General features: G+C 37.0%; 1 protein-coding gene across 1 annotated transcript in view; it reads right to left on the bottom strand.

The window, feature by feature from the left end:
- The window catches only part of GTPBP10 (GTP binding protein 10), a 20,266-nt gene extending 12,942 nt beyond the window's left edge, over positions 1-7,324 (bottom strand). Inside the window, exons 1-4 of the mRNA XM_007452054.1 lie at positions 7,218-7,324; positions 4,331-4,524; positions 1,573-1,664; positions 1,006-1,150 (exon numbers count right to left, since the gene is read on the bottom strand). Of these exons, the coding sequence (XP_007452116.1) occupies positions 1,006-1,150; positions 1,573-1,664; positions 4,331-4,524; positions 7,218-7,250 (464 nt within the window). The 5' untranslated portion in view covers positions 7,251-7,324. The remainder of the gene's footprint in view (positions 1-1,005; positions 1,151-1,572; positions 1,665-4,330; positions 4,525-7,217) is intronic.
- Positions 7,325-13,864: the final 6,540 nt, after the last annotated feature.

Here is a 13,864-nt window from a genome sequence, read left to right as displayed (position 1 = left end):
AATTTCAGCAGGAATGAGGCCTCTGTGAACTCTAAGCCACTGCTGGTAAGACCTAAACAGGCATGGAAAGAGGTGAGGGATTCAGAGTGAAGAGTGTGGTAAAGAAGCAGTGAGATGCGGGAAGAGGAAGATGAAAAGAGCTTAGAAAGAAGCTATGGGAAAGCAAGGCATGGAACTGGCAGCTGGAGTAGAGCGGCAGTTTCCCTCCCTTTACCTGAGGCCTTCCACCTGACTATTGTGTAATGCTATAGTGCGACTTGGGAGAGGAAGACAGAGAGGGAGAGGAGACATGCAAAGCTGAAGTTTTCCCTTCCTTTATCTACTTTCTATCTTGCTATTTATCTCCCTCCATTTATGTGCCAGCACTGCAAACCCTACAGCTAAGTAGCATTGTTTGATGAAAGAATGGAGGCTGGTGGAAGAGGACAACATTGGAAGGTCTGCAGCACTGAGAATGGACAGCTCCAAAACAGAGAGTGAAGGATAGGGAAACGGTCATAGCAAGATCCAGCTTAGTGCTCAATAGTGTGTAAAGTTGATGGTTGAGATCATCTGTACCGGCCTTTAGCCATCTGATTAATGATACTTCAATACCTCTATTAAGACTTGTAACAATATCTTGGTCATTTTTCCCCTACTTTTTATTTCCTTCCATACAGTTTTTAATATGTGGCTTGTTTGGATTTCTAATTTTATTCTTTAATACTTGGTAATATTCTTTTGTATTTGATTGATTTTTCTGTGTTTATTTTCTAACATTTCCACTGCCCTATTCAATTGCTATGATCTTTGACAAATGAATAGTGACTATGAAACTCTATGTTGGCAAATATTAGCAGCATATTCTTTTTTTGTTTTTAAGCAGCATATTCTTAAAGTACACAAACAATACACAAATTCCATGAACTAGAAATAATGCTGGCCCCAAATTACCATTTATATTTACTTCCTATTCATGAACTATCTCTCTGAAAGTATAAAAATAAAAATATGAATAATACTTACCCCACCAAGCCTATATCAGCTATAAGTTTTAGATCAAGGTGAATTACTCGTTTCTGGCCTTTCAATGGTAAGAAATTTGTAAGTAATTTACCACCAAGACCTCCTTCAGCTACCAAAATTCTGTCTTTCTCTTTATTGAGTTCTCCTTAAAAAGAGAGATAAAGATACTTAAAGCAAAGATTAGTAAGTGGAGCTAATCACTAATGACATTTTTCTTTCAGAAACAGATGCCAGGAAATTCCAGTTTACAAATCTAAAGGGCTAAACGATAGCATCAAGTTCCTATTAAAAATCTGACCCCAAGAAAACTTTTGCAAGTGGTTGAAAAAATGCTAGTTATTTGTTTTAAAACCGAGTAAATACTCTTACACCTTTAAAATAATTTTAAATCTAGCAGCTAATTCTGAACTGCTATATAATGTTTTTTAAAGCTGTTTTATAAACTAGCAGCTAAAATACTTAATGTTTAAAAAAAATCCTGAAACTTAAGAGGTGCTATTCCCCACAGATCTCAATTTTAGAAAATGTGCACATTTTTCACAACCTTAGAATCTACAATACACTTACCTATAATTTTACCATTTTCATCAGTTATTGAAATACCCAAAGGTACAGGAATTTCACAGTCTTTTCCTTTGGAGCCTTTCAGTGCACTAACTCTATAAAAAAATAAAGCTAAATTAACATAAAGAAAATCTGCTAGATTAAATGGTTGATGTTTCAAGCAAATACAATGGTATACAAAGAAGACTAGCAACCAATTCTTACAATGCAGATGTTAAATGGCCAAATGGAGAAAAAATAAAATTATCCCTATTTATTTATTTGCATTTTAGACTACTGTATCTCAATAAAAATAATATTAAGTAATGATTTAAGTTACCAAGCTAATTACCAAAAGTCATTTTAACTCATAATGAATTAAAATATTGTACATTTGAAAGGAAGAGATCATTGCAACATGAATAAACTAGAAAAAAATGGAAAATCCAGTGAATAACAAGGCTTTTTAAAAAATGACCTGAAATGAGAGTACTTTAATTATAGGAGGCTCATATGGTGATTCTTAAACTGCTCAAGAGAGGATAAAGTGGTACAAGGTTCTAACTAGTAATTCCACTTCTGGGAATTTATCCTAAAAAAAAAAAAATTGAACCATGTAAACTATTATATACACAAAGATGTGTACTGCATTGTGACAATAACAGTAAAAAAAAAATCAAGAATTACCTAAATAGATGAATGACAAAATAATTTATGTTATTTCCAATACTATAAGACTATGCAGCCATGCTTAACAATTCTCTGGAATGGAAAAAAAGGTTACAAGAGAAGGTTGCAAAAGTTTTTGCTCTTGTTTTTGTAGCCCCCAATTTTACAGACACATTTACTTACATTTGGGTAGAGAGACACACAAAAGTCTTAGAAAAGTCATGAAAAGGTTAATAGTGGTTATTTCCGGGTAGAACAAGTCTCGGAAGGGGAATAAGATTTTGCCAGATAATCAAGGCAGGAAAGTGTTGGCAAAGAGAAAGAAAAACAAACCAAAAAAACACTCACACACATCCCGGATTAGAAGGGAACAAGGTATTTGGTGAAATAATAGTTATTTCTAGTGTAAGCATAGCAGAAGTGGGGTGGAAGACACTGTAGTCCAGATCACGAAGAGCCTGATATGCTATGTTAGAGAGTTTGAATATTATCTTAGATTGATGGGGAACATTGAAGGATTTTAAATATGCAAGTGACATTAATAAATTGGTGTTATAGGAGAAGCACTGTAGACATAATTGGAAAAAGAATGGATTGGAGGTGATGACTGAGACTGGAGAAGGAGACCAATTTGGAGAATACTGCAGTATTTCAGAAATGATGAAGGTCTGGCTTGTACCTATCTTTCTAGTCTCACCTTCCTCTACATTCTGTGTTTTCTGCATTCCAGCCACATTGAGCTTCTTTTAGTGTTTTATACTGGTAGTTGTCTTCTATCACTGGGCCTTTGTTCATGTTGTTATCTTTCCTGTAATGCTTTTTCCTCCCCTTCATCCAGTTGGCTCCTATTAATCCTTTAGATTTAAGCCTCTACATTCTAAAAATTCTAACACACAATCGCAGTAACTGTTCTATTTAAATCTTTCTTAACATTTAAAAGTTATACACCATCTTTAGCATACCACTTATCTAAACACAGAATAAGGTTGGAATTACAGCAACCTTAATTTTCAAAAGAAATTATAAAATGAAAAATTTTACTTTAGGATATAAACTGCAGTTATTTTCTACCTGTAACATCTAAATAATAAAATGACATTCTGATCTTAAAACTTTGATTACTGAATTCTAATATATGGCTCTCAAAATTTGCCCTGTAAAGACTATTCATAAACAAAAATGCTCAAAAGAAATTTAAGGGGTTTCTCCAAGAATTCCTTTACCAGCAGAGGATGCTGCTGGATATTTGGGGCAGGATAAATTGTTGTTATTGTTGGGGGCATTCCTCACCCTGCGTTACAGGGTGTTTAGCCTATATCCAGGCTCTATCCTTTGCTTACACTCATCCCCCAAGCAAGTGACACATGCCATCCTCTACGATTGTGACAAATAAATATACCCAAACACTTCCTTAGGAAGGGGAAAGAAAAAAGGAACAGAAAGCCTAACTTTTATACCAACACCTCCTAAGGAACAACAGAATGACAGAGGCCTGAGGAACCACAGACTGCATTTTGATGGAAGCTTTAAGAATTTTTTTTCTTCGTTTTCTTTACAATGAAAGAAAAAATTCTTCTCATATTCTGAGGCCAACATAATATGTTCCACAGAAAATAGCAAACATTAACAAAAAACAAAGGGAAGATTTTGCTGTCACAGAGAGAAAATCAAAACAGAGTCAAAAGGAAAACATTCAAGAGATGTAGCAGCAAACAGGCTCTAAATTTTAAGTACTGCCTACAAGATGCTGGCAGAACTATAGGTGGTAGTGGGGTGTAGCCAGTTAAGATTCTAGAAAGTTTCCTAAAGACTGTCAAAGATAATTTTAGAAGAAAACAGTGGGGATTCAGATCATTTTCTGGTTCTACAAAGGAAGTATAAAAGAATATAAACAGACACTGGGAGAAGAAAAGGATAAAAAGTTTAAAAACGTCAAAACGTTCCATAGTACCTATCTTTTGTATTTACTAGAGACAAAAATAGTAGATTTTTGCTCAGTTACAAATCCAGGATATTATTTACTTCAAATTACCAATTAAATTTTTATCTCAACGTTTTTTCCTTCTTCCGGGGGGAATTAATTTCATACAAAACCATTCAGTTAAATACTTACCGACTGTTTGCTCCTTCTCCAGCCACAAACCGTTTCTGAGGATATTTATCTTTAAGTTGTTTTAAAGTCATTTTGTTATGGGCTACAACCCAGACGTCACCACCTTTTCCACCTTCTCCACCTAAGCGAGGGTAGCCCATTCCACCACTTCCTCCCCTGGTGAAGAGTCTCAGGTTATCAATGAAGTCTCCATACTTAAAAAGAGAAAGAGGACATTTGTATACCACATGTGCTTACCAATTCTGAACTCCTTTCTAGTTCTTTGTTGCCACTAAAACTCCTAAAAAAAAAAAAAAAGGCTTTCCGTATGCCACATTTATTGTCTTTTCTTAGTTTACCTCCTGTCTGACCTCACTTTCCCATTAGATTAACTCTCTTAAGACCCTGTTTTTCACTATCAATTGTTGTCCTTCCAATCCTGAAGGTCTCTGACACTGGCCCACTTTTCAATCTAGACTTTCTCCCCTGGGTGATCTCAGTTTGTACCAGTAACTATCACCTAGGTGAGATATTCTCTATCCCAGTTAGTTGGACATCTCCACCAGATGTGAGCTTAATAGTCTAAAGCAACTGAGAACGAGATCAGTATTTAACTTATATTTGAAACCCCTCAAATATATAACTTGTTCTTAGGTATTGAAAGGATAATTGTCACCTAAATACATGTTATGTAACAAAACCAAACTTTTCCCTAGGTAAATTCTGTTCCTCCAATGTTCTCACAAATAATGAAACGATAGTTTATCTACTCACTGAGACCACATATGGGGATCTTAGACTATACCTGCTTCTCTTCCCGAAGCCCTACTATCTTTCCTTTTTTGGCACAACTAACTACCCTAGTATCTTGATTATTACATTAGCTCCTAACTGGTCTTTCAATGTCTAGTCATTCCTTCCTCAACACATCCTCTGTCTCACTGCCTGAGCGATTTTTCTGACAATGGATCTGATCTCTCAACATGTTTCTCCCTTACTCAAAAACCATTCATGGTTTTTTGCTGTTTATGAAATAAAGTGTAAAATTCTCAGTGCTATATTCAAAGCTCTTAACCCACCCTTCACATTTCATTTCCATTCATTCAACCCCTCCTATATCCTCTTCATCTCTTTGCTCTATGCTACACAATATACTGTCACTTCTCCATGGCATTCTGCTCATGCTTTTTCATCTACTTACAATGTCATTTGTTCTTTTCTATCATAAACCCTACCTGAATGTCATATTTTCCGATGTCTTTCTTAATTCCTTTAACCAACACTTACCATTGATTTTCCTGGGCTCTCAGTAATTGGATTATATCTCTATTATTAGATCTCTAGAAATCATACACTGTATTTAGGGTTTATTTCTGTTTCCCTCACTAAATCAAGAACTTCTTGCAGGTAAGATCCTATGTCTTAACTCCCTGGGCTATCAAAATTCCTCACAAAGTAATTTCTTAAATTCATAATCTTCACATCTTTAATCATTTAGGATAGTTTTAAGTATCGAAAACATCTGGGAATTTTTTCAAAAATGCATACACTCCACTGACCATTCTGATACTCTGGAGGAGGGGATGAGAATAGGGTAAGCCAGCACATTTATCAAAAGCTCCTTTGCTGATTCTGATAAATCTGTCTAGACTTGAGATTGCAGTGGATAGTTACACAGCAAAGATTCAAAGGACAGCTTTTCATTTGAGTATGCAAATATAGTCACGAAACAGAGTATTGTAAGGGTGGAAGGAATATACAAAACATGAACTTAAGGGCTAGCCAGAGTATTTTTCTCTGGAGGCTGACGAACTTATGCTTTGGCTGGGTAGAGCTAGATCAGAAATGCATCACAGGTAAGTGAAGAGGTAGATTCCCCTTGCAAACAACATTGACTGGAAGTGACTGTTATGGCAGTAAAGTTACACAACTAGCATTTAAAAACATATCCAGCAAAAAATGCAGTAGTTCATTTTTTTAGCTTACAGATTAGTTATCCTATATGCCCAAGTACTATCCTTCACAAGTCTCTCTTCTTCTGACCACCTATTTTCTGGAAAATAGAGGGTTGAATAAAGTAAAACTTTACTAACCATGGTATTACTAACCATGCTTTTCCTCCGACAAAAAGAAACCTGCTGTTTTTGAAGGTCCTTTCAATATGTGACACATTTTTTACTGCTCTAGATTTATCAGGTTCATAGATTTAGAACTCAAACTTAAAAGTAATATCTCAATCTCGTCCTTAGTAATAAGGTAATGACCAAACCTGATGACGGCAGGTTTCAAAAAACATTGCTAGTAAGGATCTTAAAGAGGTTTTTAAATTTGAAAAGCAACTGTAAATTTTTTACAGAAACGATGATAAAACCCGCACTGCACAAAAGCTGACCTAGTTTCTTGCAAGAAGGCAAGTCAGTTACCTATTTTCGTTTACTGCTTATAAGTTGTCTTTAGAAAGCTCTTAATAACAATGCACTCAATGAAAAAATATGTAAAAACAAGTTATGGATATTATTACTTAAAAGGAGGAAAATGCACTATCTGAGCCAAAAGAAAAAGTCAAACCTACACTTCACATACACCTTATTGCATGTATAAATGGCAGGCAGTTACCCCAGCTCTTCATCCCACGTGCGCACAATTCCCTTGAAAAATCTCAAACCCTGTTCCAAACAACCGTCCTAACCATGCCCGGTAGACTAGACACGCCCTTCTCACCCCTTACAGGCCAAGCCCGACTCCCTGAGGGGCGAAAAGGAGAAGACTGTGGTAGAGAAGCAGCAGGAAAGAGGCCCCCAGGAAGAAAACACTGGGGAGGGTTGGAGGCGAAGGAGAACCAGAGCCCTCAGTTGGGGCTAGAGGCACCAGGTGTCGGACATCAGGCTGAGGGGCACCAATCACGGACCTTTCTGAGCAACACCCGACTGCAGCTCACCATGCCCGCAAGGGTCAAGAACTCACTCCCGCGGAAGCTGTTCGCACCGAAGTGCGGCGCGCTCTTCTAACGTCACCACCACCCGCCGCTGCTATTTTGTATCCGTACGCTGCCGCAGGACAGCCTCAGCGGCCGTAAGGCGCGCGCGCTCATGGAAACGTGCGCATGCGTTTTGCTGTGCCCCACGGGGAGGGGGAAGGTGGTTTCTGTTAAGAAGCAAGCGGAGTGAAACGCTGAGGAAATGTTGAGCGGCAATGTGACAGGGGACAGTCAGGTGCGGAGTAGGTGCCTCAGGAATATTTTGAATAGGATGGCACTGGAGACTCTACTGCCTTGGAGGAGTTTTTATGCTAATTAAGGAAACCACAAGATACCTCAATCTTTACTCTCGGCGAAGCAGAGTGGAAAAACAAAGCACCTCCCACGGACAATAAAAGCAAACTCGTAAAAGACTCAGAAACTCAACTGGGAAAAAAGCTGTTAATTCATTGACCAGCTGAGTAATAGCCAGCAAAATCTTCCAAGAGACAATGAATTTAAAATTTCGGACCCAAAGGTCAGGACCTGAGATCTGTAAGAATTTCACTGTGTTCTGTGGGGAAGGAATCTTGCAACTTTTTGTCAGATAGTAGTTTCTAGGGGTCCGGTAGATACTATGGGTCATTATTCAACTCTCATTTGCAGCGCGCCTTTGTGAGAATTAGATTCCCTTTTCTCGAGCTGGGCAGAACCAGCAGAGTGACTGGGTCTCCGTCCGCCCCACCCACCCCGCCTCCCCCTGCCCTCGCGCAGTGGACAGAGGTACACAGCCCTGCTAGGCGGCCCTGCACTACGCTGCCAGCCTAATAATCTTTCTGAGCTCAAAACTGAGAATCCTTCTATTTCTACCCCTCACTTATGACAGTGTTAGGAAATACACGGTGTAAGAACTATCCCTTTCAGTCTTGATTCCCTTCCTGCTACAGAACCTCCTTCTACCCCACCCCCATCAATAAAACTATAATTGTCACTTAACCTGTAATGATTAATTAATCGGGAAATTAGGATGGGAATTCCCTGGCGGTCCAGTGGTGAGGGCTCGGCGCTTTCTCTGCCGAGGCCCCGAGTTCAAACCCTGGTCAGGGAACTAAGATCCCACAAGCCAGCGGCAGGGGAAAGAAAGAGAAAGAAAGAAAGAAAGGGAGAGAGGGAGCGGGAGGGAGAGGGAGAGGGAGGAAGGAAGGAAGGAAGAAATTAGGTTGTTACTAAGTAGGTGTTTAGTTTAATCTTAATAACATTTAGCCGCCATTTGGATTATTATCTTTACTAGGTCTTACAATCTCAGAATTATGCTGAGCCCAATCTGTTTATTTATTTTCTAAGGTTTATTTTTTTTTAATTGGTGAACACAAGCCCAAATTGTTTTCCTTGTCATAACATTTACATGGGAACATGGTAACAGCAGATAAAAATAAATGGGAAGTTGATATAAAAACATCTCAAAATACTGAGGAACATTAGGTACTATAAACAAATGAGAAAACATAATATTTTTCTTGAACAAAACACCGTCAGTGCCTGAACTATTTATTACAGCTCTGGTTACCAGATTGTAAAAGAAACATGAAATGTAAATCGTCCCCTTTAAATGTTCAGCTAAAATGAACATGAGGTGAAATGACCCTGATGCATAAGTCATCACTGACAGAAACTATTATTAGTTCTGCCGCTGAGTGGATAGAATGCCTTCCCCATGGCTGCTAAGATTAAAGTACAGGCAAACCATTAAACTCAGGCACTAGAGAATTTTGCATAATAAGCGATAGTCTCAAATGAGCCAGTGACATACGTACAATTTGATTTTCTTTAATGTTGTAAACTAGAGTTAATAATCATTTTTTTGGAATAATTTAAATTTACAGGAAAGTTACAGATAGCCCAGAGTCCTATATACCCTTTACTCAGCTTGCCCTAAAGTTAACGTCTTGTATAACCATTTGTCAGAACTAGGAAATTAATGTTGCTATAATGCTCTTAACCAAACTATAGACTTTATTTGATCTCACTAGTTTTTCAACAATAACCTTTTTCTGTTCCAGGACTCAATCCTGAATACCACATTACATTTAATCTAATAAACATTTTAGTGTAGTTTATTACTTTAAGCATAAAATGAACAAATATAATTAAGAAATCCAGCACTTTATAATGCTGTTTTATAATCATCCCACTTCTCTCTGTTAATATAGTTACTCAAGAGGTAATTTACCTCAGCATTTGCTGTGATATTAACTTTCTGATGCTCTTCATCATCTATAATTTTTGTTATAATGATATAGCTTAGCAAGAAGTAATCATTAAATAGGATTTACTAGTACGTCCTAAGAAAATGCTTCTTCTCTGCAGTTCCTCTTCTGGAGCCACCCCAAGGACAGAACGTTGAAATAATTGGGGTTTTTTTTTAGTTCTTAACCTCCCTTTTCTGCATCCCCCACTCCCTTTCTTTTAATTGCCTCTTGTTACTACAGGTACTAAGTACCGTTCTGCTTTCCCCTCACAGTACCTATCAAAACTGGATCTCAGGCGTAGCTTCGATACCTGCATTTTACAAGCTGATGTGATTTTAAGTCAGTGTGTTGATTCTCAGGGCATTTACTTTTAGTTTTTATCTCTAATTGTGAAATGAATAAAAGGCTCTAGCTTCTACTAAAAAATTCAAGTGTGAGTGTGGGAGATCCTTCCATGGGGGGGGGAATATGTGAAAGAAGCAGAGGTTTTTTGGTATCCTTTGTATAAGAGAAGGTAGCAGCTGACATTGTTTCTATAAGATTCAGTCTAACTTTAATTACTTTATTGATTCTATAACCCAACTTAGCAGGTTTCACTAGCTTTCATGTACAAAGAAAATAATACAACACAACGGTCTTGTTCACTATAGTCCTTTATCCGTATGATCTCCAGAGGAGTTTTGGGGTTTTTTTTCCCTTTAAACATAAAGATTTAATCAGATCACTGGATTCAAGATCCCCTCATGGGCTCATCATGACTGCTGTATCCATGTTTCGGATGGGAACATTTATAAAGTTCCTTTCTTGGACATTCCATCTTTATATCTTATTGCCACCTTGATCTTGAAAAGAGTTTTTTTAAGGGGGATATGTTACCATCAACTATTCAGATGTCTATACCTTACCCTTTTTTATATTTCCTAACAGGTCCTTTGGCTCAATATATACTCTGAATATTTGTTAGTTAATTTATTTTTTTTAGGAAAGACAATAGCTAAATTGCTAATTCCTATGACATATGAATTACCTGAAGTGGGGCGTAAAGTTATTCTCACTCACAGCCTTATAATCCCCAAAACTAACGTCAAATATTCTTTTAGTTTCATACTGTTAAAAATATTGTTACTCTGAGGATCATTATAAATTGGGGTCTTACACTCTACGATAAAATGAAGTTCTCCTAGATGATAAAAGTAAATGGACTGAACAAATGAGAGCTATACACCATCTAAGTTCTTCATCTCTAAGTTAAAACGTAGTATTGTCAAAGTAAGGGCCTCAGATCATGTAATTATTGTCCTGAAACAAGGCCTATGTGAAGAAAAAAAAAGTGGATTTATTGCCTTTCTTCCTAAGGATTTATAGTTTCTTCATTCATTCATTCATGTAACAATTACCAAGTTCCTAATTTGTCCCACACACTCAGCTATGTGCTAGCACACTGCCTTGGTTACTGGAATAACTAAGTAAGAATAATTAAGCACAGTAGTTGTGTTAATGAAAGAAGCAAATTTTAATATTATTGATACCTGAATTCATAGTGAGTGGAAAAAACTTATTTCTATTGAACATGATTTTGCTTTGCTTTGAATGTACCCTGTTTTTAATTTGAAGGGTATCACTGAAAGTTTATTTTCTTAGAAATATATATATAGAAATCCTAAGAAATAATTGAATCATGTTTTGAAGACCCCCATTGTCAACCATTTGTACTAGAGGAAGAAAAAAGTTTTAAGGGGCTTCTGCTATACTATGAGTCACTGAGTGCTCTTTTTTTTATACTTTCTTTTAATCATCTACAGGTATAAGAATGGCAGTGGAATTATCAGAAGGGCCTTTGATAATGATGCTTCCTGCTTGTCCAAAACAAGGGTACTCATGCAACAGGAAAGTTGGTAGTGTACTGAATTCTCATTTACCTAAACCATTTTCTTTGTTACTTATTACTGATATTTCATAAAGCAGTAAACACTTACTGAGAAATAGAATTCTTAGATAATTTGAATAGTAATTCAAAATAAGGAAATTAATGTTTATATTAGCTTATTCCTGTATTATTTTGTTTATTACTACCACATCATAAGTTAATCACCTAAAATATTCTCTTCTAGAAAAAAGTATTGTAAGAATATGTAAATCATTTTCCTAGGCATGTGTGTTAGACTATCACTCTGTACATGGTAAGCTAAGCTACAGCTTTGGAATGGAACAGCATTTGTACACATTCCACTCATTATATAGCCTGCTTAGACTCATGGCAGAGAATATACTCTGAGATGGTGCAGAACACATAACTTATTGGAGGATATGGTTGGAAATAAAGTTTATTGAGAACTCATTTTGTTCAAGAGTTTTATAGAGTATAACTACCAAATATAGAATGGATGACTGGTGGGAAGTAGCTGCATAGCACAGGGAGATCAGCTTGGTGCTTTGTGACCACCTAGAGGGGTGGGACAGGGAGGGTGGGAGGGAGACGCAAGAGGGAGGGGATATGGGGATATGTGTATACGTATGGCTGATTCACTTTGTTATATAGCAGAAGCTAACGCACCATTGTAGAGCAATTATGCTCCAATAAAGATGTTAAAAAAATAGAGTTTCATAGAATATAAAATATATACAGTTTTTTGAACCTTTCTTAAGGGTCATAGACACTTAAAAGAGATATACTTTTAAAAAATTAAATCGGTAATCATTCCTTCTGACCTTTGAATTCATTTACTCATTCAGTCTAGTTCTTGCAACAGCACTAAATCTTTCATTTGGTTACTGCAGAGCTCCCAGATATTTTAGTATTAATTTCTTATATCTATTTCCTTATCTCCCATTCAGTCTTTAACTCACTAGAACTTTAATTCTGTTCTTACTATTTCACAAAAATTGCAGTCACTAGGTCCTTTTCTCAGACTGTATTTTATTTGACTTGGAAATATCTATTAGAGAGGATATTAGATAAATTGGATATAGCCCATTTTTGTTGACCAAACTCAATGCTAACAAATGAGAAAAAAATGAAGATATCATAAGCTAATATAATCCATAGAACTTTTTATTCTGTGTAATGCTTTTACATACTTCTTAGTAAGAAAGGTTAGGCTCAAACCCTTGTATGTGACGATACTTAGGCTGGGGGAAACCCACAATGTTTTGAAATTACACTAAGTATAGCCCCCCCCCACCCCCATCCCTTGACCTAACAGAATGCTAAGACAATTTCTGATGAGTTAGAAGGACATGGCAGTAGTTGAACAAAGGAGAGGATAAGGCTATGTCTAGAGAGAGTAAAGAATAAGTTGTTTACTCTAGGGAGCATTATAGGATAGAGCTGGTGTAAGCTTTATATGTGAATGATTTTATTTAATTACTTTAACATCGAACAAACCCTAAGCATAAAACCTAATAAAACACATTTTTTGCTTCCCATTATCTCTTTAAATTAAATATTTTATGCTTTCATTACATTTTACATTGAACAAGCCCTAAGCATAAGACCTAATAAAACATATATGTGTGTGTGTGTGTGTGTGTGTGTGTGTGTGTGTGTGTGTGTTTTGCTTCCCATTATCTCTTTAAATTTTTTCAATGATGGAAGATTCCCCCCACCATTTAATTAGAGTTCTAAGATTTCCACTCACTCTTAGATAATAAGCATACCTGAAGACATTTGAAGGCCCAAAACACTGTCTGGATTCAGAAATTAGAGTGTTGGTTCCTGTATAATAATTGAAACTCTGCATTTAACTTAAGAGTTACATCTTTTCCCCTCTCTCAGCTATTGCTGGATTTAGTTGCCAGCTTGCTAACCTTGGCTTTAGACCTTTCCAGGTTTGGTTGGAGCATGAAAGGGAGAAAGAAAAAGATAATAAGAAAATCCTTACTTGAACTTTGTTTGGTGGGCTAGATATGAGGTCCTGGGATCCAGAAATATTTAGGGCTGACTCTCTCATAGGTGCTTTTGTGGGTACTTGGAAGAGTCCCATCACTGGAGCCTCTCACCTCTGGTTTCCTAATGGATAGATCTCTATTTGAGTGGTAGATTTAGACTCTCCTTGCCCTTGCTACCTCCAGAAATCGGGGGTCCACATAGATCTTATCCTTGTGGATCAGGCCCCTTAATCCCTTTCTGTAGCCCTGTTGGACTGAATCCAAGGTGAGCTCTTTCTCATATACTACCCACCTCCAGGCCATGGGAAACCCTCATGTAGACTTTACCTGAGCAAATTTGAGAGTGCAGTCCAATCCCCAAAGAAAAGAAACTCTCCGCCATTACCATCACAGCAGTTGGTGAGCCAGTCTCTTGGCTGCTTGACTTCTCTGGACAGGAGTCGAGACTACAGTCATTTTGCC

The sequence above is a fragment of the Lipotes vexillifer genome, unplaced genomic scaffold (genome assembly GCF_000442215.2).
Source record: "Lipotes vexillifer unplaced genomic scaffold, Lipotes_vexillifer_v1.1 scaffold161, whole genome shotgun sequence".
Taxonomy (NCBI): domain Eukaryota; kingdom Metazoa; phylum Chordata; class Mammalia; order Artiodactyla; family Lipotidae; genus Lipotes; species Lipotes vexillifer.
The sequence above is the reverse complement of the archived record's forward strand: the minus strand, read 5'-3'. Positions and strand labels throughout refer to the sequence as shown.